The sequence below is a fragment of the Trichomycterus rosablanca genome, chromosome 6, assembly GCF_030014385.1.
Source record: "Trichomycterus rosablanca isolate fTriRos1 chromosome 6, fTriRos1.hap1, whole genome shotgun sequence".
Classification (NCBI taxonomy): Eukaryota; Metazoa; Chordata; class Actinopteri; order Siluriformes; family Trichomycteridae; genus Trichomycterus; species Trichomycterus rosablanca.
This window is the reverse complement of record NC_085993.1, coordinates 1807207-1834189: the sequence shown is the minus strand read 5'-3', so window position 1 is coordinate 1834189 and position 26983 is coordinate 1807207. Positions and strand designations below refer to the sequence as shown.

Genomic DNA, 26983 nt, shown 5'->3' with positions numbered 1-26983 from the left:
TCATGTCAGACAGGATGAAGCTGAGATATTTCATGTTTTATCTGCTCAACTTCATTTCATTTATTAATAAACATCCACTGATGTCACAGACCTTGGTACTGACACACCCCATACCATGACAGACCCTGGCTTTTGGACTTGTCGCTGATAACAGTCTGGATGGTCTCACCCATGTGGTTATATCAGCTAGTGTTGAGTGGAGGTTCTTGATGCCGTCTGGGGGATGGAAGATCACGAGCGTTCAGATCTTGTGTCCTTGTCCTTTACACACTGAAATTCCTCCTGATTCCTTGAATGGTTTAATGATATTCTGCACTGTAGAGGGAGAACATGCAAATCCCCTCCAATCTTTCTTTGAGGTTCATTGTTTTTAAACATTTTAATCATTTTCTCTCACATTTGTGGACAAACTGGATCCTCTGATCATCTTTACTCATCAGAGACTCTCAGCCTTTCCTGGATGCTGCTTTTGTACCAAACCATGATCACAATCACCTGTTCAAAATCACATCATTATGTAGTTTTTTCACCTCATTACTAGCCCTAAATTGCCCCGTCCCAACTTTTTTTGGAATGTGTTGCAGGCCTGAAATGCAGGAATGGATGTTTATAAATAAATGAAATGAAGCTGAGCAGATAAAAGATGAAATATCTCAGGTTCATCAAATAAAAGTCAAAGTCAATGTAAGAAACTCCGTGTTTTTATTTTATTTACATTTTCCACACTGTCCTAACTTTTTCTGATTTGGGGTTGCATAAAATCAAGCAAAAACAAGCTTATAATGCTTTTTAAAGCTTATTATTGTACACACACACATACACACACTCACACACAATCATTTATAGCAGATGATATCTATATCAGTCGTATTTGATCTCTGGGGTAACTAGGAATGAAGTGGGCGGTTGGCACATAAAGGATTCTCACTTTCTTTACGTGTTTAATATCACCGCTGACCTTTGGAAGAGATTTTTATAAAGAAATACACACTTTTTATTACTCATAAATGCCTTTAGGTAGAGAAAGGCTGAGATATGAATTTTAAAAAAATACAGACTGATAGATATAAATCACATCCGTGGTATTTAAAAGTAGACTGGGAGGAATGAAAAGTACAGCTTTTTAAATTGTAATTTTAGCAGATTAACCTAAATAAAAAATATGTTTTATTACTTAAATGTGTTTAAATATTAGTTGAGATGCTTAACAGAATTGTCCGAGGTGTCTTAAATGCATTGTGCCCGGTGACTGCAAGGTAATGAATGATGAAGCGATGGTCAGAACATAAAAATGAAAATGCCTGGCAGAATACAAATTAAAGACTACATTTTATTACAAATTTGAAAGATTATAGATCTCTAGTGCTATAGATGAGCACACGTCAGATGATTTAAAAAGTTAAAGCAGCCCTAAAAAATTACAAATACATCACCGACCAGGCATAACACTATGAGCACTGACAGGTGAAGAGAATAACACTGATTATCTCTTCATCACGGCACCTGTTAGTGGGGGGGATATATTAGGCAGCAGGTGAACATTTTATCCTCAGAGTTGATGTTAGAAGCAGAAAAAATGGACAAGGGCCAAGCATCTCCAAAACTGCAGCTCTTGTGGGGTGTCTGCAGTGGTCAGTATCTATCAAAAGGGGTGGCGACAGGGTCATGGGCGGCCGAGGCTCATCGATGCACGTGTGGTCCGATCCAACAGACGAGCTACTGTAGCTCAAACTGCTGAAGAAGTTCATGCTGGTTCTGATAGGAAGGTGTCAGAATACACAGAGCATCACAGTTTGTTGCGTATGGGGCAGCAAAAGGGGGACCAACACAATATTACAAAGGTGGTCATAATGTTATGCCTGTATATATCGGTGTATATTTCAATGCAAAGCAGTTTATAAAATGCCACTGTATGTGTGTGGTGTTCTCAGGATCACAAGATTACAAGCTAAATTATTGCTTGACCAGATTATATCATCCCGAATGTGTTCTACTCTACTGTGTACCTGTTGTTCTTGCTGCTTGCAGGTCATCCTGCGACCACATATTGAACCTGCTGCATTAATTCCAAGAGCATGTTGTGAAACGACATGTGGTGCATCTATCTGCTTTTATAAACGTTCCAATTGCATTTTATCCAAACGGTAGCACTGACACAAGTGTTTAAGGTCTGTAGCTTTCTCATTTTATTGTCCTTAGGAAAGGAGCTCCTTGACCTTCAGCATGATTGCTTCTTGTGTGAATTCTTTCCAACTAACAACGACGTCCTTTATAATATAATCAGGTCCATTTTTATTTTAGCAATCAGTCTGTATTTCTAATGCGTGAGTCCATTTCTCCTGGTTAAGTTTGTATTTTAATGTATTTGCTAATAATTAAATCAATAAAATGAGTTTATATGCATAAGAAAAAGTCAAAAGTCACAGCAGGAATCAGTGTTTTATGCTTGTTTTATTTGTTTTGTATTAAATGTGTGTATATATATGTTTTCAGTTTTATATTATTAAGAAAATTGATGGTTACTTCTGTATTATCTTGCGTGAGTGTCTTTTATAGTACCGGGGATAAAAAGTCAAGAGATTGTGGGTATAAAATTTAAGTAGACATATGCACTGGAAGTATATTAAATAAGGGCAGCATTTCACACTATTATGTATTATACGTATATCAATAATAATAATAAAATAAAGTCCAGTGCACTTAAATCTGGTGCAAATATATGATAAATCACCACTCGTCTCTGCATCCTGCAGCCATCCTGCAGCCTGTGTGTGTCGGATTAACCGTACCAGACTGTAATACGTGTTCTTCACCTGTTACAGATCCAATTTTATTGCAGATAAAACACAACTAACCTTGAATTTAATTAAAAATCAGACCTGAACAGGTTCTAAGCTGGTGCGACGGTGTTCCCTAGCTCACATTGTGTTACTATAGCATTCACATCCTATATATACACACGGTACTACAGTTATCGATTATTCAACTCTTAAAACTCTTAATTAAAAAATATTATAGGAACATTTAAAGCAGCTTTTAAAGGTTGGCACACACACACACACACACACTTGCGTATTCTATACACGCAGCCCTGTGCCAGCCTTATCTGCTTCTCTAGCAGATTCTGCCAACAGATTCGGCCTGGGTTTTGACCAGAAAACATACTTTGGACTCTCGAGCTCGTGCTTTGTGCAGTGTCATCACAGTGCACACAGAGCAGCGCTTGCACAATCGGCCTTGACGCTGCGAGACACATGCAGGACAACCTGTTGCCTTGTATAATCTTACACTACCAGCGTGCCCGGATTCACATGTGCAGTATTTCATATCTCAGCCTGTCGTGTCAGTGAGCCGATGTACGGGCCTGCACAAGTCGGACGTGTGGCGTGAAACGCCTCCAAATCTCCGAGCTTTTTGATATGCGCGCTTTAGGTAAATAGCAAAAAACAAGGTTAAGCAGGTTCTTTACTATTGTACCCCGCCTAATCTATTATTTATTTATGCATTAATAATCCAGTGTTGAATCAGGCCTCGGTGCTGAATCAGTATGTCAATGCAAATGTTGAAATATTTGCATATTTTAAACTAAGACTTACTACAAATTGGTGACACTATTGAAATACCACCTAAATAATTAAATGTGTCCAGTATTGATTTGATTAATACTCATGTTCTTATAGGATTAAAGTGTATTTTGTAGATAGTGGGCTAGAACATTAAGTTTAGAAGATTAGAATGAGTGAGTATTCATCACGCCAGTTAATATATGAAAAGCACAACTTGACTACCAGCAGCTGGATGTGAAACCAAACACCTAAATGCTTTATTAAGACTCGCTGTGGCCTTAGATTCGTCGAACGGAAATGAGCTTAGGTTTTTTTTCACCTACATATCGTAGCCTACAGCTGAATTTTACACGGTAATTAAACGAACACCTTTAACTTCATTACAAATCTTAAGTCTTTAATTAAACTTTAACACGAGAGGTAAATAACAGGGTTAAACACTCGCACTCTATTCACTTCTCCGCACCGTATTGAGGATGCAAATTGAATTATGACCACACAGGTCATCACACAATTACTCATTTGCTTATAGTATAACATATTGGGATTTAGAACAGATAATCCATCTTCTGCATGGTTTTTGGGAGGCAGAGGGACTCTAACCCTGTACAAGCGTGTTTCTAAATGTTACACATTTCAGTTACACCAGATATAATCTAACATGTACAATTATATATATATATATATACACACATTAATAAATATCATTTTTGAAACTGAATTGAATTGCAGTGTGTGTGGTTAGCAATGTGCAGCATGAAGTTCAAAGGTGACTTATATTCATCCCTTGACGTCTGTATAAATTAAGCATTACAACTAACTTTATACAGCTTTTTCTTTTATTTAAGTGTGCATATAATATAAACCACTGATTGTAACCGTTTACCAGTAATGGCTTAGGATTAATTAACCTAATAGATATTACAATGTCTATATCTTGTGTCTAAATTCACATGTAAATACAACATTGTTGGAGTAAATGTTTGTATAATTACTGACAGAATTTGGATTATTATTATTATTATTATTTTTATAGGGTATTAAGAAGTATGACACTTAAAATACACCAGTATGTAGCTGTTACAGCAATGTCATGCATTTTAGATGTATTTCCAACCATCCCATGTTTAATATTATCACTAGAGGCATATACTTATGCATTAATACTATCTAATAAATCGAAAATACTTAAAGCTATATATACACGTACAGCAATGCCATGCATTTTAAATGATCACTAACTTCTAACCATCCCATGTTTAATATTATCACTAGTGGCATATACTTATGCATTAATGTTATCTAATAAATAGACAATACCTAAAATCTATAATACAAATTGTTTATTTTAGTATATGTATATACACTTACAGCAGTGCCATGTATTTTAGATGTATTTCCAACCATCCAATGTTTAATATTTTCACTAGTGGCATATACTTATGCATTAATATTATCTAATAAATAAACAATACCTAAACTCTATAATGCAAATTGTTCATTTTAATATATTTATATACACTTACAGCAATGCCATGCATTTTATCTGATACATTTATATTATCTGATACACAGACATTACATAAAGCTATATAAACACTTACAGCAATGTCATAGATTTTAAATTATCATTAACTTCCAACCATAGACTGTTTGTAATTCTTACTAGAGGCGAATACTTCTGTATTAATATTATCTAATAAATAGACAATACCTAAAATCTATAATACAAGTTGTTAATTTTAATATATTTATATACACTTACAGCAATGCCATGTATTTTAGATGTTCCAACCATCCAGTGTTTAATATGTTCACTGCAATTATATTATCTGATACATAGACATTACCTAAAGCTATACATACACTTACAGCAATGCCATAGATTTTTAATGATCACTAATTTCCAACAATCCAGTGTTTGTGTTTTTACTAGAGGCAAATTGGTCTGCATGGATATTATATGTTACATAGACAATACCCTAAATCTAATGCCATGTATTTTAGATGTTCCAACCATCCAATGTTTAATATGTTCACTAATATTTTCACTGCATTTATATTATCTGATACAAAGACAACACCTGAAATGTATATTGAAAATTGTTAATTTTATTATATTTATATACACTTACAGCAGTGCCATGCATTTTAAATGTCCCATATCCCATACATAGACTCTATATTAAAATTGTTAATTTTAATACATATACATCTACAGCAATGGCATGCATGACATTTAAAACACTAGTTGCAGTCCAGCACAGTTTGTGTGCATACAGATGTCATACAGATGCAACATGGAACAGGTTAATAATTTAAAAAAAAAAAAACATTGTCTGAATTGATAAATTGAATGTCCACATCAGCAAATAGGTGTTACTTACAGAAAAGCCATGCACGTGTGTGACACACTTAAAGTTCGACAAGGACAAAGTGGAAGCAGAGATCACATGGAACAGTAGATTCTAAAATCCACAGCCAGGGTGCAAGTCTATATGAAACATCTGTCGAGGTCTTATAATAATGTCCATTAAATAAATAAATAAAATAAAACAAGCTCAGGATGAGAGGAAAGCAAGTCTCAGTCCATATATGAACGCAAAGTCAAGCAAAACAGATACTAACAATACTTATTATAATAAAAATAAGAAGTGCACATGCGCATGTGCACCCGGTTCAGGTTCTGTATTCAAGACTTATGGTTTAAACCTTGCAAAGTAAAAAAAAACAAAGCCAGCGAATGCACACAGAATAGCAAATTAGTTCGGAGAAATGCGAGGCTGGGCTTAAAGACGCGCACTACTCGGAAAAAAGTGCGCACTAGCATACTAGGTAGTGTTTTGTGCATACTACTTAGTACGCGAGTGTGCATATTCATACGCAGCCTGCACCGCTTACGTTGCCTGGCTGCTTTTTTTGCGCACCACGTGACCGTCTGTGTTCGGACGCGTCCAAGTCCGAGGGGAAAGCGGTCGCTCGGAGCGGCCGAGTCGTGTCCGAATAACGCAAATATCCACGATTTGTGGGACCTTAATATGTTAAATCGGGCGGATTTGTGTGTGATAAAGATGCCGCTGTGATGTGACCGTGTTGGAACAGTGGAACGTGTTAAAATGGCAAGGTGGGTTAAAATCGAACACACCCCTGGAGTGTGAAAGTGGTACGCTCGCAAGCTCAAATTCCGAGAATTGAGCTGTCCAGATTCTTAGAACAGGGGTTCTTAGAAGTGGTGATGCAAGAAGTTTCTAGGAAAGCACTACCAGGTGATGATTTTATTCTTTTTTTTTTTTAGGTTCTTGCAATAATGCCAGGCTTGTTCCGTGCTGCTCCTGAACTCTGCACGGTCCTTTATGACACTGGATTATTATTATTGTTATTATTGTTATTTCTGGCTTGTGTGACGTGCTTGCATTGCCCAGGCTGCTGAGTGCTGAGTGTTAGTGCTGGTTCAGGAGGGTCTGCTCTGGTACTGGGTTGTACTTGAGAGATCCAGCATGAGACGTGGTTAATGCTTGGGCACAGTCGAGTGTGTGTGTGTATCTGTGTGAGAGAGAGTGTGTGTATGTGAGACATGGTGAAATGTAGGCGTGCTGGGTGAACTAGTCTAAACTCTTGGATCTCAATGTTTACCTGAACTTGCCTGGAGAGGATTGATTGATTGGCACTGGAATTGGTGCCCACTTTATTGCATAGTTTGTATTTTTAATTTCAGGTTCAAATGATGGAAACATATAGTGTCTAGCTGTGCCAACAGTGCCAACATTCCTAGATCAGATGTTTACTTGAACTTGATGTTATTGACTGCTTTGGGTAGGATCAGGACTATTGATCTTGGTATAAAAAAAAAAAAAAACACATCACCTAAAAGTGCTTAGGTTTAGATCAGATGTTTACTAGAACTTGCCCGGAGAGGATTGATTGGCACTGGCATCCGTGCCCACTCGCATACAAACGGGTTGCTTTAATTTCAGGTGAATGAGCAGTGCCAACATTCCTAGATCAGACGTTTTACAAGAACTTGACAGGAGGGGTATCGGTAGACCCGAGATGAACTGGGTTTTAAACTGCTGGTGTTTATTTGAACTGGAATGTGTAGTATTTGGTTAGTCGTGTTGTCCAAGTGTCGGGTGATCAACTGATGTGCATCGACCTCAGATGACACACGCAAATAAAATGTTGACCCGAACTTGAGCACTGTATTGTATTGGCTGCACGTTTGTTTAGAGCTGATTGTTTTAATGTAAATGTCATGTCTGACTTGATTTAAAAGTAGGTAAATGCTTAGATTGAACATTTACTTCAACTCTGTTGGCTGGCATGGATGCGCAGCATTTTCTTTCCATCGGAACATGAGAGGGTTTCTTTGTTTTGTTTGTTGAGAAATTGGTAAAATTGCTAAGAACATACAAAGTTATATATATTATAACTTCATAGGTATTGACTGGTGTTCTTGCCCACTCATTTATTGTTGTGTTTGACATGGAAAGAAGTAGGAGTTCTGTGTAAAAACATTTGGTTAGCTGTACTGAAGTTGAGAAGTATTGGTACACACTTAATCATTTAGATAATTTAAATATAGGTGTGCTGACTAAAAAGGTTTGATTTGACTGGTATGAGCGCTGGGTATTGGTACCTAGTCATTTTAAATAGCTTAGTTAAGAAGTTAAAAAGTGCCTTAAACCAGAATGCTTAAATCTGATGGTTATTTGATCCGAAAGGTATTGAGTGACATTAATAGTGTTGGTGCACACTTATTTATTAACATGTTATGATCTGATCATGATCTTATATTTCGCATTATTGGTGAAAGTAAAAATAGAGTACTTAAGACGTTAACTTGTATAAGTGTTGGTGATTACTTATTTGTATATATGTTTTCAAATCGAGTAACTTCACAATGTGGATGCACTTATTCATTGGTGTTGATCTAAACCTAAAAGTAGCTCAAATGTTTATTAACTGAAATGTTCTGACTAATAAAGTGTTCAGTCATTTATTACCAGTTACAGGGTTGCAGGGTGTTTCTTATATGTAATGTTCTGTATATATTGATTTTAAAATGTATATAAATGTTCTGTTTGGGGATCTGCATTACAAGTTGTTCAGCTTTTGTTTGCTGTACAAACTGTACTAATCCAGCCAGCCTCAGGTAATCTAACGTGACAGATCCAGCAGACTCGTGTGTGTGAGAGAGAGTGTGTGCGAGTGTAACGTGGTGAAAAGTTCTAGAGTCAAAATGGTTTGTTTAAACAGTCCCGGGTTTAAAAGCAGCCAAAAAAACAAAAACAAAGATAAACCAGTTGCTGACTTATCACTGGTGTCCTGTCACATACGACCCGTTACGGGGCTTTACTTCGGACGGCTGCTTCAGCATAACTGCGTAATTTCTGAAGTCGTGGCTGTTCTGAAGAATGTTTTCGTGCTGGTTTGGATTTAGTGCGGGTCTACATCTGTTTTGGATTAAATAATGGCACGCCGATGAGCTGTCAGTGCTGTCCGAGACGGCAGTCGGTGCTGATCTGGTGGCCTTGCACATTGCAGTTGGAGCCAGTTTATCAGATCAGATTTTCGGATAACGTGTTGAAAGCATAACTTTCAGAAATGATCTAGTTTAACAGGTTGCTCAAGTAAAAATAGGTTTTAAGAACCTTAAAAAGAGTCCGTAAAGTACCTCAAATACTCCTTTCTATTCTATTCCACTTAGGTGGGCGGCACGGTGGCTCGCCTCACAGCAAGAAAATCCTGGGTTCGATCCCCAGGTGGGGAGGTCCGGGTCCTTTCTGTGTGGAGTTTGCATGTTCTCCCCGTGTCTGCGTGGGTTTCCTCCGGGAGCTCCGGTTTCCTCCCACAGTGAATTGGAGATACTAAATTGTCCATGACCGTGTTTGACTTTGAACTTGTGAAATGATGAATCTTGTGTAACGAGTAACAACCGTTTCTGTCATGAATGTAACTAAAGTGTAAAACATGACGTTAAAATCTTAATAAATAAATACATAGATAATATTCCGACTAGAAAATAACGTTGTGTACAAACTAACTAGTGCACTTTGTAAATGATTGAAGCGGTTTGTGACTCGGCTTCAGTCCAGCGTCCCGTCCAGCAATTAAAATTAAACATATATCTGCTGTTTTAAGCACCCTTATTCCTTTGTTATCAAACTGTTAAACTATTGCTGTTAAGTCCAAAATGTTGCTTGAAAAATAACTTTTTTATTTAACCGGTCCAGTCCCAAATAGCTCCTTACTCCCTATTTAGGTGCCCTATTCTGATTCCAAAACGGCGTGTAAAGCGTATGTATGGGGCATATATACCATATCCAGTGTTCCACACAGATGACTATGGACAGATGTTTTGTTGTTGACAGCTTTCTTTATCTCTTTAATAAACTGTTAAACTAAATAAACGTTAATCAATAAACAAGCTTTAAAATTCTTTGACCGGTCTAATCCCAAACGGCTCCGTGCTCACTGTACAAGCGCACTATTATATACAATTAAGCTAATAAAAAGCGATTGTTGACAGCCCTTATCATTTATGCTCTTCTAGTTGCCTGCAATGCTATTGAATACAGCCCTTAAAACGTTTTTAAGACTATTTAAAACGTTAAAGTCGAAAATACTTTAAAATGATGTCGTTCACGGTGTTGCTAAAGTGGAACAGAACCACAGCTGTTACCGTTAGGTTGAATCTCAAACGGTTCTGTGTTCCCTACATTAGCACACTACTCACAGCCCAACAAGTGCACTCTGTATTCAACAGGTAGCGAATTGGCATTCGTTTTTATTCAGTCCTTCAACAATTCGACCATTTAACACAAACACCGAGCTCTTGTCTCAGAAAGAAAAATCACACGAGCAACAGGTTAATATTTGTATACCGTGTTTATAGTGTTAAACGTCAGACTAACTAGTGCATTAACTAGGTTCACTAACTAGTGCGTAAGACGGCGGTTTGGGACACTCCCGAGTGCTGTTTGTTTACACTGATCTCTGAACCAGCTTTTCCTCAGCAAACTGGAAAAAATGTCAGCGATGCTGTGAAGCATATTTCCACCAGGCTAAGCGATCATGGGTGTTAAAAACAAGCTCAAACTTTCAAACACGAGTATTTAGAACAACCTGTTGCTGGAGGGAAGTTTGTTAAAGGGTTAGAACTGATAATGTACTGTGTAACGTCTCTAAAGAGGTCCAAACAACTCAGTTCTCACTTATATTTACATTCACATTTTTGGCATTTAGCAGGACGCCTTTATCCAAAGCGAGTTACAGTACTGTTACGGTATACAGTCTGAGCAACTGAGGGTTAAATTAAGGGCCTTGCTCAAGGGCCCAACAGCAATCTTTCAAGTGATGGGGCTTCTGATAACTAAGATAACCCAGTACCTTAACCCTACAGCTAAGGCTACAGCTTGTCCTAATAAACAGTATGGACAGCTTACGTACATCAAATATGTTTCTATTTCTGTTAGGAAGCAGTGTGGGATATGATTTATTGAACCCCCTTCCAAAAATAAATAAGCCCCCCTGTTGCTGTGAGGTAAAAATACAGCTGCACACGTACCTTTCATGCTTCCAGTTGTTTTAATGATTATAGGGCTTAAAACCAGGACAAATTCCGTAAACAAACACTAACAAACAGAAAAAAGGAATTATTTCAATTAGATTTTGTTATTAGTTGTTTACTGGTCTAATCCCCAATTGGGTTTACTCCTATTTTATCTGCCCAGTGCACTGGGTGTCAATCAGGGCAATTTTGGACTGCGTTCCAAACAGTTAATGGTGCACTAAGTAGTTCGTCAATAAAAATATTGAAGTAAAATGTTTCCCACAATATACTAAAATAAAAATGATTAACATATACCATTCACTGGCTTTGCGTAATGTAAGAACTGGAATAGTTAGAATGGAATAGTTGTTAATATAGCAGGAACTCTACATGTACTTAAAATGACAGGCTCTGTAGATTCTATTCCCCTTCCAGTGTTCGATTCATGGCTACGGCCTTGATAATAATCATCATCATAATAAAACAGCTGTGTGTGCAGTAATATACGTGAAGCGGATCAGATCTTTTCCAAAGGTAGAAGTAAGAATATTAAGATGACGGCATGCGTTAGACTCGGGCATTTCACATGAAGGTCATAAATCTGGGGAAGCCAAGGCTATTCCTGGAGGGAGCAGAACCAGCATACTTGCATGATATGTTAAGCAGAGTTGGGTTACAGCACTGGGAAACTAATATTTATGTGCAAGTTAGTGGTTGGAAAACTTTTGCTGGTGTGCGCAGTGTCTCCAGAGAAACTATCTATGCAAGCAGCAGGGCAATGCAGTGTGTCCTGCACTGTTTAAGTGTTTTATAAATGAATAAAAATGTCTCTGAACCTCTCAGATTGTTGAGTATTTACTGACTGGCGTGACCAGTACTTATTAAACCTCTGTAGGCTGGTCGATCAAAGACATGATGACAAATTGGGCTGCTGCTGACATCTTGTGGTCGCATATTCGAGTTTACAAATTACCAGAGAACATTGATGTGGTTTGTTGTGTTTTCCACTGAAACTGGGTTTGGACTGAAAACAGCATGACTTCATGACTTCATCCTAGGGCTGGGCGGTATGACCAAAAAATTGTATCACAATGTGCATTTTTTAAGGTATTTTATCACGGTATCTTTTATTTTTAGTATCACTGGGACTTTTTACATGTCTGTGGTTGATTCTACTATCATACATACATAGAAAATAAAACATTGTAATGGCACCATGTATATAATGAAGGTTTTGATGACTATAGGGACTATATTTGAGGACTTTGCTCGGCCCTATAAAATGACACACTATATGATGGAATCAGTTGCAATAAATAAATTTTTTATTGTTTATTTAATATGTAAGTATTATATAATTACCCTTAGCTCTCCTTTTAACAAATATAACCCATCTGCAAACTCCCCTGTACAGCTTGACCACAGGTCTGTTCTTGTAACTTAGCGACTGACCTGAAGTATTTTCACCCTGTAAGACAAACCTGGAATCCAGAGTTTTAATTATCGCTCTGAAAGCTTCTTTCTCGATGGTCTGTAGAGGAATCGTGTCCTTGCGTATGTGGATCGTTACTGCGTTTGTAACAGTCGTGGCTCGACAGACCGTGCAGTATAAAGTGTTTAAATGTGTCCTAAACTGCCCACACGCCTCATTTGTTTGGCAGGTTCTTTCGGGGTGCATATTTGGTCTCCCTCTCTTCATCCTCCATCTGTTTTTGTTTATCTGCACGGCGCTTCATAGCGCTTGTAGCTGCGAACGATATTATACGATCTGCTGCCTTTTGAAGCTAGAGCTGTTAAAATTACCTATGTTACGGTATAGTGGTACCATCGGTATACCGACTGTACCATCATACCGCCCAGCCTTACTTCATCCTAGTTTTGGCTGCATTCCTACACTGTGGAGGCTCGTTTATATTTATGGCAGGCATTTAGCTGACTCTTATTTGATTGGCTTTGAACCAACGCCAGTACCTGATGAGCTGCCACTACACTAGATTGAAACATCTCAAAATTGTGCATTTTAGAACTGGGATAAAAAGTCGAATTGTTGACATAAAATTGACATCATTTTCTCTGTGTAACAAGCCTTCTTATAAACCACATACTGCAAAATAATAGAAATCAAAACGGAACCGCTGGTCAGGGTTACCATAGTAACCGGACGTTCTATTCTACTGTGACGTCAGTGGCAACGTTATAAACACATAGGAAAATAGATTTGATAAACAAGCTTCATTTATTTGAACATTCGAGTTTGGTTAAAGAAAACAATTTGCATTATATTTACCACAACCAGTGATGTGCATGTAACCACAAATCAATCATTTCTGATGTGTTAGTTAAACAAGTTTTGCAATCTTTAAAAAAGAAAAGTGTTATTTTATTAAATTATGCTCATTGGTTATTAAAAATAACTAGATGTTCTCACAATCTAAAGCTTATTTAATCTTCACAAAAAGATTAATACGTGGACACGCATATCTTTGAAGTTCGAGTCTAGCCTGGTCACTGAAGTGGAATCTCACTGACCTGGGTCATGTTAACAACCAAGAAACCTTTACAGTGCAACTAAATACTGCCTTAGTATTTGTCTAAGAGTTTGAGACACAGCTTGAGAGCTCAAGGGGACACTAAGGAACACAAGTTGTCCAGGAAAGCAAAAAGTTCATACTGACACTCATGCAAATGCAGTGAGGTGGAAAATGCTCATCTGATTTATTGGTTCCATTTTCCACCGTTATAAAAATACTGACATTTAAACATTAATTTATAGAAAATAAAGTGCAACATCATATAATTTAAGTACTTAAATGTAGGATTAATTTTAGATAAAACATTTAATTACGTGATCTGTGAAACCAGACGTGCAGACGCGACACGTTTTCATTTAGCTTTTGGCTCCACACAGAGGCCAAGAATAGGAACTGCAGGCTATATACTACTTATATTAATAACGATGAAATGTATTCATAATTAAAATTGTGGTAAATTGCTTTATTATTATTTATTTGACAGTTAATCACTGATATCCCTTACATCCCCTAAAATAACAAGCTAAAACATTGCCAAATAGTTCTATTATTGTTTTAGACGTGCGTCTTTGTGCCTCATTTTCACCAGAGCTGCTGTGTGTGGGTTTAGGTGGTTCATTGCTTATTGTCTCTGAGTAACTGTTGTTCCTGCTGCTTTTAGGCTTTCCTGCAGCTCATGTTAAACTGCTGATGGCTGCTTTATTACTTTTATCACCTGCCCTTGAACAAGCAGATCATTTCAATTCATTTTATTGACAGGGACACCAGTGGTGTTCGTTATGACGCCGTAGCTTTTGTTTACTCACAGGCTCATGTCTTTTAGTCAATAAGCTGCAGGCTGTACAACGAAGCAGGCCTCACTAGTCACTACTGTCATGTAGACTCTCCCTTTCGTTCTCGCAGAATCACTTCACCCTGCCTGCCTGCACTCTCTTTACCTCACTATATATCCATTCTTTATAGTTTCTTCATAGCATATCATATATTTGTACATACTTTACAGTATTGATACAAGTTTACAATCATTTTCGGTCATATTTAAGTAAACAAATCTGCTTTCCCTAATAATCTGACTAATAAAAATGAATACAATTGTAAAAGAAAGCCTTTAAATGTACATAAAGGAGTCTGTTATATACTTTGATGACTGTGTGTGTATTATCATGTACTCAGAGGTTAAAGGCCAATAATAAAATCAATGACCATAGTATAAAGCAAATAGGCTTCTAACTGCACATGTTCATCTGATGACATTTAAAAGGATGACTGACTCATTTGTGTCTTGATCTCAAAGATATTGAAAGTGCAAGTGATAAGAGAAGTGAGACGGCTCTATAACCACCAATATAGCAATATATAAACAAACTACGAAGCTTAATAACCAATGAAGTGTTGTGTACACTGCTGGTCATAATGCCCATCTAATAAAAACCTTTAGCATTTTAAAAATGATTAATTTTACTGTTGTAAAAGTCACGATGAGCTATCAGCCAGGCCCACTTCCCCTAACCCGCCTTTCAGTTTCTATAAGGACACCAAAACTCACCACCCAACTACCGTTTCGTTCCAGATCTCGACAAAATGTCTTGTGCAGCAGACAGCTGCATCCAGTTCACGCGCCACGCCAGCGACGTGCTGTTCAACCTGAGCCGGCTACGCAGCAGAGACATTCTCACCGACGTCACCGTCCTGGTCAACCGGCAGCAGTTCCGCGCCCACAAAACGGTCCTCATGGCCTGCAGGTACCCCCATGCAACCCAGAACTAGCTAGGTGTTCATAGTTAGGAATCCTAAACTTTAACGTTCACGCTGCTTCCTCTCCTCCACAGTGGACTCTTCTACACGATATTCACCGACTCGCTGAAGTGCAACCTGAACGTGGTCAACCTGGACCCGAAGGTGGACCCGGAGGGCTTCGCCATCCTGCTGGACTTCATGTACTCCTCACGTCTGACGCTGAAGGAGAGCCTCATCGTGGCCGTCATGAACACGGCCATCTACCTGCAGATGGACCACGTGGTCGACACCTGCCACAGATTCATCAAGTCCAGGTACGTCAGGTATATACACACACACTATAGGGACGGAAGTATTGGGACGCCCCTTCTAATGAACAAATCCATGGCCACATTCACGACAGGAACAGGTAGTCATGACGGTTGTAGACAATTTGACCTCAGTTGCACGTCTTTGGACTGTGGGAGGAAACCGGAGCACCCGGAGGAAACCCACACAGACACGAGGAGGACATGCAGACTCCACACAGAAAGGATCCGGGCCGCTCCACCTGGGAATCGAACCCAGGACCCTCTTGCTGTGAGGCGTCGGTGCTACCCACTGAGCCACCGTGCCGCCCCGTACGTCGTGTAGACACACTATAGGGACGAAAGTATTGGGACGCCCCTTATAATGATAAGGATGATGATTCACGACAGGACAGGTAGTCACCGGCCACACGAGACTCATCAGTCCAGGTCTTCAGCATCAGTTTATCTCACTTGCACGTCTTTGGACTGTGGGAGGAAACCGGAGCACCCGGAGGAGACCCACACAGACACGGGGAGAACATGCAAACTCCACACAGAAAAGACCCGGACCGAGCCACTGAGCCACCGTGCCGCCCCGTACGTCGTATAGATACACTATAGGCAGTTGTAGCCTAGCGGTTAGAGTACTGGACTAGTAAGCAGAAGGTTGTTGGTTCAAACCCCACCACTGCCAGGTTGCCACTGTTGGGCCCTTGAGCAAGGCCCTTAATCCTCACTTGCTTAGACTGTATAATGTAAGTCGCTTTGGATAAAAGCGTCTGCTAAACGCTGAAAATGTAAATGTATAGGGACAAAAGTATTGGGACGCCCCGTCTAACGACTATTACTTGAGGCTTTTTTGACCAACACCAGTCAAAGGGCATTTGTGTGACTGAAGTATGTCTGTGGGAATTTGTGCCCAGTCAGTGTCCAAAGTTATGTAAGAGGGCTTCTCAGTAGTAGTTGTCTTGGGATGGGATGTCCGATAAGCTTATGGTCAGTTGAAAAAAAATAAGGGGTGGCTTAACGGCCCAGTTATTGGGAGGTGCGCCAGGGCAGGAAGGGTATTTGGGGTATTTGCAGACCAGAATGATCCGCTGTGGCGACTCCTAAATACAGGAGATTTCTGCATATTGACTTGATTTTTATTTCCCTGCAGCGACTCCTCGGTCAAACTGCCCAGAGAGGATTTTCTGGTCAGTCCTCTGCTTTTACCCCAGGACGTCCATGCTTACAGACCACACGAGGTCGTGGAGAACATGGCAGGGGGACGATCGGGCCCTTTCAGAGACGGACGGCCCTACGGTGCCATGTTTAACGCAGTGAACACACCCAGCAGCTCGTACCACCTGTACAGCCAGTTCTCTATGCAGGCGTTTCCCTTCCCCATCCCCAAACTGACCGACGCCAAGAGCACCTTCCCCGACTTCGCCAAAGGGAGCGTCCTCCAGCACAAACACTGCCGCCAGGCCGACGACTACATCCGCAGTGCCAACGTCGGGCACTCCACCTACGCCTCCCGGGACATGGTGAGAAGCGAGGACATGAAGAAGGAGAATCTGCAAAACTCGCCTCAGGGCATTAGAAAGCACGGACTCGCCAGCCTGGCCCAGGAACATCACAGCGACGCGGGCAGAGATCGGGCTCCCGCCGCCGAGGACGAGCGGCCCTACCCCAGCGGGCGCAAGGGTCTGATCGGCAGCCCGCAGAGCCCTCTGAAATCCGACTGCCAGCCCAATTCGCCCACCGAGTCGAGCAGCAGCAAGAACGCCGCGCTCTCGCACGTCTCGCAGCCTCCCGCCCCTCAGGGCACGCCGCCGGACCCCAAAGCTCGCAACTGGAAGAAGTACAAGTTCATCGTGCTCAATCAGAGCAGCAGGGAGGAGGAGGGCGGCCTCCACGAACCCGAGGTGCGCTCGCCGCAGAGGCCGGCGCTGCCCGCTTTTCACCCGGAGTCGGAGCACCCGGACTCGCAGGGTGGCAGCAAGACGAGCGAGCACGGAGACGAATTCACGGTGCCACAGGCAAGCCGCCTGAACAACATCATTAACAGGTAAGAGTGCCAAGCTGCTTTGTCCTTTTAACTTCTGAATATATTTAGACGGGCGTCACAGTGGCACGGTGGGTAGTACTGTTACCTCACAGCAAGAAGGGCCTGGGTTCGATTCCCCGGCTGGACTCGCAGTCCCCGTGTCTGTGTGGGTTTCCTCCGGGTGCTCTGGTTTCCTCCCACAAGTCCAAAGACATGCAGTCAGGTTAATTGGAGCTGCTAAATTTGCCCCAAGTGTGAGTGTGTGTAAGAACTGGACCCACCGCGACCCTGACCAGGATAAAGCATTGGTAAAACAATGACTGAATGAATTTAGACTTACATACCAAGTATAAAAACAGAAGACGGTTGTATTAAAATGAGTTCATGAATAATGAATGTGAAAATTAATAGTCAATTGATCATGGCCAAAAATATGTGGACACCTGACTGTTAGCTATGTTGTTGTACAGAGGAAGGCTTTTCTCATAATTTCGGAGTGTGCCTGAATGAATTTGTGCCCATTTAGTGCCCAAATGAGAGTAGTAAGACGTTTGATGGTCTGTGCAGACTGCTGTAGTCCCTCCTTATTAAACTTCTCAGACAGATAAACAGACAGACAGAGATAGACACAGACAGACACATGGATGGATGGATGGATGGATGGATAGATAGATAGACACAGATGGATAGACAGATAGGCAGACAGACAGATAAACAGACATACAGACAGATTGGTGAACAGACACATAGACAGACACACAGATAGACAGATAGATAGACAGATAGATAGACAGATAGATAGACAGATAGATAGACATGCACAGACAGACAGACACATGGATGGATAGACAGATAGATAGAAAGACAGAAGGACGGACAGACACAGACAGACAAATACACAGACAGATACATGGATAAATACAGACAGACAGACAGACATACTGATAGACAGACAGACACAGACAGAAGGACAGACAGTCACAGACATACAGATAGACAGATACTTGGATAAATAGATAGACATAGACAGACAGACACAGATAAACAGACAGATACAGACAGACAGATGGATAGACAGACACAGATTGATAGACATACACAGACAGACAGACACATGGATGGATAGACAGATAGATAAACATATAGACATACAGATAGATATAAAGACAGACAGATAGACAGACAGATACATGGATAGATACAGACAAACATACTGATAGACAGACAGACAGACAGACAGACATACAGACAGATACTTGGATAAATAGACCGACATAGACAGATAGATAGACATAGACAGACAAAGACATACAGATAAACAGACAGACAGATACATGGATAGATAGACAGACAGACAGATACATGGATAGATAGACAGACAGACACTTTGTTGATCCAGAAGGAAATGAAAGCCTCAGTAGCATTACTAACCCTCTCATGTTCCTGTGCAGGAGTCTGGAGGCGTCTCAGAGGAACACCGACAGCCACGCCTCTCTCTACATGAGCCACCTGAAGTGCACGTCGTGTGGATCCCAGTCCCCCCAGCACTCGGACATCTGCCCCAACACTACGGGTTCGCGTCTCAGCGAGGAGATGAGCGAGCTGCACTCCGAGTACTCCGACTCCAGCTGTGGTACGTCACCTGATGAGTATCTTTATTCTCCTAGCTTTGTTTTTCAATGGGCGCAAGGCACACCGTAACACCCAGGGCAGACACACACACACACACACACATTCACCTATAGGACAATTCAGTGTCTCCAATTAACCTGACTGCATGCTTTTGGACTGTGGGAGGAAGCCGGAGCTCCCGGAGGAAACCCACAGACACGGGGAGAACATGCAAACTCCACACAGAAAGAACCCGGACTGCCCTGCCTGGGGATCAAACCCAGGACCTTAATGCTGTGAGGCGACAGTGCTACCCACCAAGTCGCCGTGCCGCCCCAAAATATACACATGCTCTGAATAGCAGACGGGTAATCCACTATATGGACAAAAGTATTGGGACACCCCTATAAAAAACAAGCTCTAAGGAAACTCCAGTGTCCTGCACAGAGCTCCGACGGGTGACGAGTAGCGGCCGCAGATTGGGCACCTCTCGAAGGGGCCGTCTGGGCATCGGAAACGACTAAATTGGGGATAAAAGGGGAAAAATTTGCAGCTTTGTGCTACTTTTAGGTTGAATAGAATATCATAGAATAGAATAAATGTCTATTATATATTTATAGAAATCTTTGGAAGCTGGGGTCTGAGCGCAGGGTCAGCCATCGTACGGCGTCCCTGAAGCCTGGAGAGTAAAGGGCCTCGCTCGGGGGCCCAACAGTGGCTGCACGGCAGAGCTGAGAACTCTTATGTACAAGTTACAAACTGTGTGCAGGGTAAAGCGATACAAAATTAGAACAACATTCCATAAAACCCCTGGAATGAACCGGAACATCAACCGGGGCTTTTTTTTTAAAGGACATCGGCGCCCAGCCATACGAATGCTGTCATGTTTTGACTGAACGGGCACAAATTCCCACACACGGAGGCTTGTTAGAAGCCTTCTGAGAAGATTGGCTGTTCTACAGATCAGTGTGTTTTGAAATGAGACGTCCAGCAAGTTTATGGTCAGGTGTCTGAATACTTTTGGCCACATGTTGTATGAGACGTTTTCTCAGAAGTTTAAACCCTGTAGAAATGATTGTCCGTGGTAATCGCGCTCACGCTGCAGTGATTAGATTAAACTACACCCCCGTGTTCCTGTTATCATTTCTTAGGTTTATTTGTTTGCTCATTTGTGTCTCATCCTTCTCAGAAAACGGAACCTACTTCTGTCACGAATGCGACTCCAAATTCGCCGAGGAGGAGATCTTAAAACGCCACATGCTTCAGGTACACAGCGACAAGCCATACAAGTGCGACCGGTGCCAGGCGGCGTTCCGCTACAAGGGAAACCTCGCCAGCCACAAAACGGTCCACACAGGTAAAAAAAACAAAACGGCATCGATTTAAGTTTCCCTGCTGATTTTAATCGATCTGTTCCTCACCGGTGCCCCGTTTGTGCCCCCGCAGGAGAAAAGCCGTACCGCTGCAACATCTGCGGCGCCCAGTTCAATCGACCAGCCAACCTCAAGACCCACACGCGCATCCACTCGGGAGAAAAGCCATACAAGTGCGAGACGTGCGGCGCCCGCTTCGTTCAGGTAACTCCCTCCTGGATGCTATTTTAACCACGGTGCCCTGGTATCATTTGGGTGCGGAAAACCTTATTTATTTATTTATTTATTTATTTATTTATTTATTTATTTATTTATTTATTTATTTATTTATTTATTTATTTATTTATTTATTTATTTATTTATTTATTTATTTATTTATTTATTTATTTATTTATTTATTTATTTATTTATTTATTATTTCATCCAGGTGGCTCACCTGCGCGCCCACGTCCTGATCCACACGGGAGAGAAGCCATACCCGTGCGAGATCTGCGGTACGCGTTTCCGACACCTGCAGACGCTCAAGAGTCACCTGCGCATTCACACGGGAGAAAAACCCTACCATGTAAGTACACCGACGATCGTATCACAGATAACACACGACCCCTCCGACACGCGTGCAATACGGCCGCTTCTTTTCGCCTGCACCGGGCGGGTTCATACGGTGATCATCACTTTTTGAGAGTGCAATATTTACGTCTCGGTGATATTTGAGAATGCAACATTCATGTCTCTGTAATATTTGAGTGCAACATTTACACATCTGCGATATTTGAGAATGCGATTTTTGAGAATGCAACATTCATGTCTCTGTAATATTTGAGAATGCAATATTCACACCTCTGCGATATTTGAGAACGCAACATTCACACCTCTGCGATATTTGAGAACGCAACATTCACACCTCTGCGATATTTGAGAACGCAACATTCGCATCTCTGCGATATTTGAGAATGCAACATTCGCACCTCTGCGATATTTGAGAACGCAATTTTTGAGAATGCAACATGTCTCTGTAATATTTGAGAATGCAACATTCACACCTCTGCGATATTTGAGAATGCGATTTTTGGGAATGCAACATTCATGTCTCTGCAATATTTGAGAATGCAACATTCGCACCTCTGCGATATCTGAGAATGCGATTTTTGAGAATGCAACATTCATGTCTCTGTAATATTTGAGAATGCAACATTCACACCTCTGCGATATTTGAGAATGTGATTTTTGAGAATGCAACATTCATGTCTCTGCAATATTTGAGAATGCAACATTCACACCTCTGCGATATTTGAGAATGCAACATTCACACCTCTGCGATATTTGAGAATGCAACATTCACACCTCTGCGATATTTGAGAATGCAACATTCACACCTCTGCGATATTTGAGAATGCAACATTCACATCCCTGCGATATTTGAGAATGCTACATTCACACCTCTGCGATATTTGAGAATGCAACATTCGCATCTCTGCGATATTTGAGAATGCGATTTTTGAGAATGCAACATTCATGTCTCTGTAATATTTGAGAATGCAACATTCATGTCTCTAATATTTGAGAATGCAACATTTACACCTCTGCGGTATTTGAGAATGCGATTTTTACATCTCTGCAATATGAGAATGCAATAAATACATCTCTGTATAAGATATTTGAGAGTGCGTTTTTTGAGAATGCAATATTCACGGCTCTCTTCTCCTGTCCGTTTCGCAGTGTGAGAAATGCAACCTGCACTTTCGCCATAAGAGCCAGCTGCGACTGCACCTGCGCCAGAAGCACGGCGCCATCACCAACACCAAGATCCAGTATCGCATGTCCACCGGCAGTTTCACCAACCTGACCAAGGCCTGCTGAGATCTCTCTCTCGCTCTCTCTCTCTCTCTCTCTCTCTCTCAAACGGGCATTCTCTGCGCCCTGATAGGACAATCATCCGGAACTGTAGTGCCACACTGTGTTGATCAGACGAGAAGAGAAAAAAAAAATTGAAGGCATTTGATGCCGTTTTACGGGTTTCCTTTACATGTGAACACAGAACCACGTGCGGTCTCTCGTCACTTTGTTAATATTTGTTTATAAATAAATATTCAGTCACGTCGAGTGTTTTTAAGCTTCGAGTTATTCAAGAGTAAAAAAAAAAAAGCTTTATTTTGTTGGAATGTGTGTAAAAAAACAAAAGACAAACAATTTTGGAAATACAGTATTTTATAACAGTGTCGGGATTTGAACTGAAGGTTGATTATATTTTACAACAGTGGGTTCTGATCCTGATCATTTAACGCTCTAGATCAGCGCTCCCCATCTATAACACTCACTGTCCATTTTATCAGCTCCACTTACCATATAGAAGCACTTTGTAGTTCTACAATTACTGACTGTAGTCCATCTGTTTCTCTACATGCTTTGTTACCCCCCTTTCATGCTGTTCTTCAATGGTCATGACCCCCACAGAGCAGGTATTATTTAGGTGGTGGATCATTCTCAGCACTGCAGTGACACTGACATGGTGGTGGTGTGTTAGTGTGTGTTGTGCTGGTATGAGTGGATCAGACACAGCAGCGCTGCTGGAGGTTTTAAACACCGTGTCCACTTACTGTCCACTCTATTAGACACTCCTACCTAGTCGGTCCACCTTGTAGATGTAAAGTCAGAGACGATCGCTCATCTATTGCTGCTGTTTGAGTCGGTCATCTTCTAGACCTTCCTCAGTGGTCACAGGACGCTGCCCACGGGGCGCTGGTGGCTGGATATTTTCGGTTGGTGGACGATTCTCAGTCCAGCAGTGACAGTAAGGTGTTTAAAAACTCCAGCAGCGCTGCTGTGTCTGATCCACTCATACCAGTACAACACACACTAACACACCACCACCATGTCAGTGTCACTGCAGTGCTGAGAATCATCCACCACCTAAATAATACCTGCTCTGTGGTGGTCCTGACCATTTGAAGAACAGGGTGAAACAGATGGACTACAGTCAGTAATTGTAGAACTACAAAGTGCTTTTATATGATAAGTGGAGCTGATGAAATGGACAGCGAGTGTAGAAACGCTGCTCCCACCTAGTGGTGGTAGGATGCAATAGCACCCGAAGTGTGCTGCAAATTTCATTGCATTTTGGAACGAGCTCTAATTATAATAAATGACCGTACGGACCGTGGCGGGTGGGGACCGCTGCTCTAGAATGTCCATCTCGGGTGTGAAGTTGGATTTGTTTGGTACGTGCATGTCGGTACTGGTCAAAAAGAATCAAGGAAGCAAACACAGGCGACGATGCTTCGTTAGATCCTAAATTAAAGATTGAACTCTGCTGGCAGAATCAATCTTTTAATATATATACTTATAGATCTATATATAAGTAAATAAATAAATAAAACACATTAAAATGAATGAACTGATATGGTACGACAGAAATATGAAGATATTTTACTTTAGCTATAGCCGTGTTCCTACACATGTGACTTTATTTGTATTTCGCAAGTGAAAGTTTACATTTTAGTCCTCGTACTAAAAGCTTTAGTAAAATATACAGATAAAATATTGTATTACAGCATCGCATTTCTCTCTCTCTCTCTCTCTCTGTGTATGTAAATACACTGTGTATACAAGGTGCCTTTCTCAACGGCGACTGAATTGCTTTCCGTTCAGCCCAGCTCTTGTTGTTCCTGTTCGGTCGTGACATTTCATGTGTTTTATTATTGTTATTTTTTATTATTTGTATTTTTTTGGTTGGTTCGTTTTATTAAACATGCCCTTCAAGCAGAAAATAAGCAGATCGTTGCTCGAGCCGTGTGCACCTTCAGGTCGTTTTGGGATGGGGCTTTTTCTTAAAACGCATTAAGCTAACTGTATATGATGTGTATGAATGTAAAATAAAAGTATTGCATTTCTATTCACAAGTCTGGAGTTTGTTTGTGAAGAATACGTGACCTTAAAGCCGGGGTTACAAATATTAGGGTTTGATCTTTGACATCGGGTTGGCTTAAGACTTATACACAGCGTGGTACCGTGATGGCACCTGTGCAACAAGTCCAGTGGTGAAATTTCCTCACTACTAAATATTCCACAGTCGACCGTCAGTGCTATTATAACAAAGTGGAAGCGATTGGGAACGACAGCGACTCAGCCACCGAGTGTTACCACGTAAAATGACAGGGCGGGTCAGCGGATGCTGAGGAACATAGTGCACAGAGGTCACCAACTTTCTGCAGAGTCGATCACTACAGACCTCCAAACTTCATGTGGCCTTCAGATCAGCTCAGGAACAGCGTGTAGAGCTTCATGGAACGGGTTTCCATGGTCGAGCAGCTGCATCCAAGCCTCACATCACCGAGCACAATGCAAAGCGTCGGATGCAGTGGTGTAAAGCACGCCGCCACTGGACTCTAGAGCAGTGCAGACGTGTTCTCTGGAGTGACGAATCGCGGTTCTCCGTCTGGCGATCAGATGGACGAGTCTGGGTTTGGTGGTTGCCAGGACAACGGTACCTGTCTGACTGTATTGTGCCGAGTGTAAAGTGTGGTGGAGGGGGGGATTATGGTGTGGGGGTGTTTTTCAGGTGTCGGGCTCGGCCCCTTAGTTCCAGTGAAAGGAACTCTTAATGCTTCAGCACACTAAGAGATTCTGGACAATTTCATGCTCCCAACTTTTTGTGAACAGTTTGGGGATGGCCCCTTCCTGTTCCAACATGACTGCGCACCAGTGCACAAAGCACAAGCTCCATAAAGACGTGGATGAGCCAGTTGAGTCCTGACCTCAACCCGATAGAAGGTTGTCAGTTCAAGTCCTACTATCACCAAGTTGCCCTTAACCCTCAATTGCTTGAACTGTATTAAGTGATAAATGTAAGTTGCTTTGGACAAAGACAAAAGCCAAATGCTGCAAATGTAAATGTCTCTATAGGACTGGAACAGGGAAGGACCTTCCCTAAACTGTTGCTTCAAAGCTAGAAGCATAATTTTCTTTACATAATTGATTACATTTGTTAAATGTGGCTGCACCACATGAATTCAAAAACTAGAAGGGGTGTCCAAATACTTTTGTCCATATAACAATATACTGTATATACATACAATTATATGCACACGCATGTATATTTAAATAATGCAATCATGAGCATGAACAGGGAAATGACAGCACCACAGAGCTGCGGTTCTCCAGGACTGGAGTTTGAGGAAGCGGCGTCGTGATGGCACACGCGACGGAAAAGCGGCGCATTAATTGCAACAGTAATGGAGTTGTTAGAGAGCCGCCACAGAAATGAGAGCGAGGAACTAAAGCTCTGAGCTGCCAACATCTCATTTCCCTTTAGATATCATAGCAAAACCATGAAGTCATACAAAGAAGAACCAAGAGATTTACTGCCAAGCGGTACAGCGGTACCTTAAAACTCAGTCAGTCGGTTCTGGGAGTGGCGTCATGTTTCGAGGTATTTTTCCCCATAAGGATGTTTGGGAAACCTGTTAATGCGTCCATGGTCCCGTGGAGCTGCAGATATTTTAGTCTCATGTAAAATAATGGTTGTTTTTGACTCTTAAACACTGAAAATAACACAAATATAATATAAACACACAAATACGATTACAAACAGTTACACATCAATAAAAATACAATAAAAGCTGCACTTTAGTTTTACTTCTTTATTGTTTCCTGATGCTTCTTAATGGTGGAGATGCTTGATGTTGGAATACCGTATTCCCTTCAGCACCCGCGCATTCACATGAGAAACGACAAAATCGCTTCTGTGCCGCTGTGCCGTTATTTCCTATGAAGTGTGACGGCGGTGCCCAAAACTTAGCGTGACTTATTGTAGTAAAACAGCGAGTGAGGAATGTGATTAGTGGAGGAACTTATGAGCAGTAATAATGAAGAGAAGTTTAGTGCTCCTGTCTCCTTCTTTTACTACATTAAACCACGTTAAGCTTTATTTTCAACCAGAAGCGTTTTAGACTCTGGGAGAAGCCGATTCTGATTCTCACCATTTCTCAGAAGCTGGAGCTGTAACACAAGTTTAAAAGTGAAACAGGGAGGAGAATCCAGATAAACACAGATACATGTGGAGCTGTAACCCTGGATCTGACGCTTATTCCACACTGATGCAGATTCAGATCAGATTCACACGCTGATCAGGTTTTACCAATCAAGCCGAGCGCTGAACAAAGTGATGGTCAGACTAAACTCACTAAATAAATAATAAACATATTAGAAAAGTAACCTATAGTGCTTATACAGTAGGTGCTAATCTGTTGTTGTTTTTATCTGAACTTACAGGTTATTTATTTATTTCTACGC

General features: G+C 41.1%; 1 protein-coding gene across 1 annotated transcript; it reads left to right on the top strand.

The window, feature by feature from the left end:
- The first annotated feature begins 6765 nt into the window (after positions 1 to 6765).
- bcl6aa (BCL6A transcription repressor a) lies at positions 6766 to 24584 on the top strand. The gene is made up of 9 exons (XM_062997236.1): positions 6766 to 6832; positions 15220 to 15391; positions 15479 to 15700; positions 16836 to 17729; positions 19160 to 19341; positions 20509 to 20676; positions 20766 to 20896; positions 21120 to 21257; positions 22412 to 24584. Exons 1-9 carry the CDS (start codon positions 6802 to 6804, stop codon positions 22550 to 22552), a joined length of 2079 nt encoding a protein of 692 aa, XP_062853306.1. The 5' UTR covers positions 6766 to 6801; the 3' UTR covers positions 22553 to 24584.
- The last annotated feature ends 2399 nt before the right edge of the window (positions 24585 to 26983 follow it).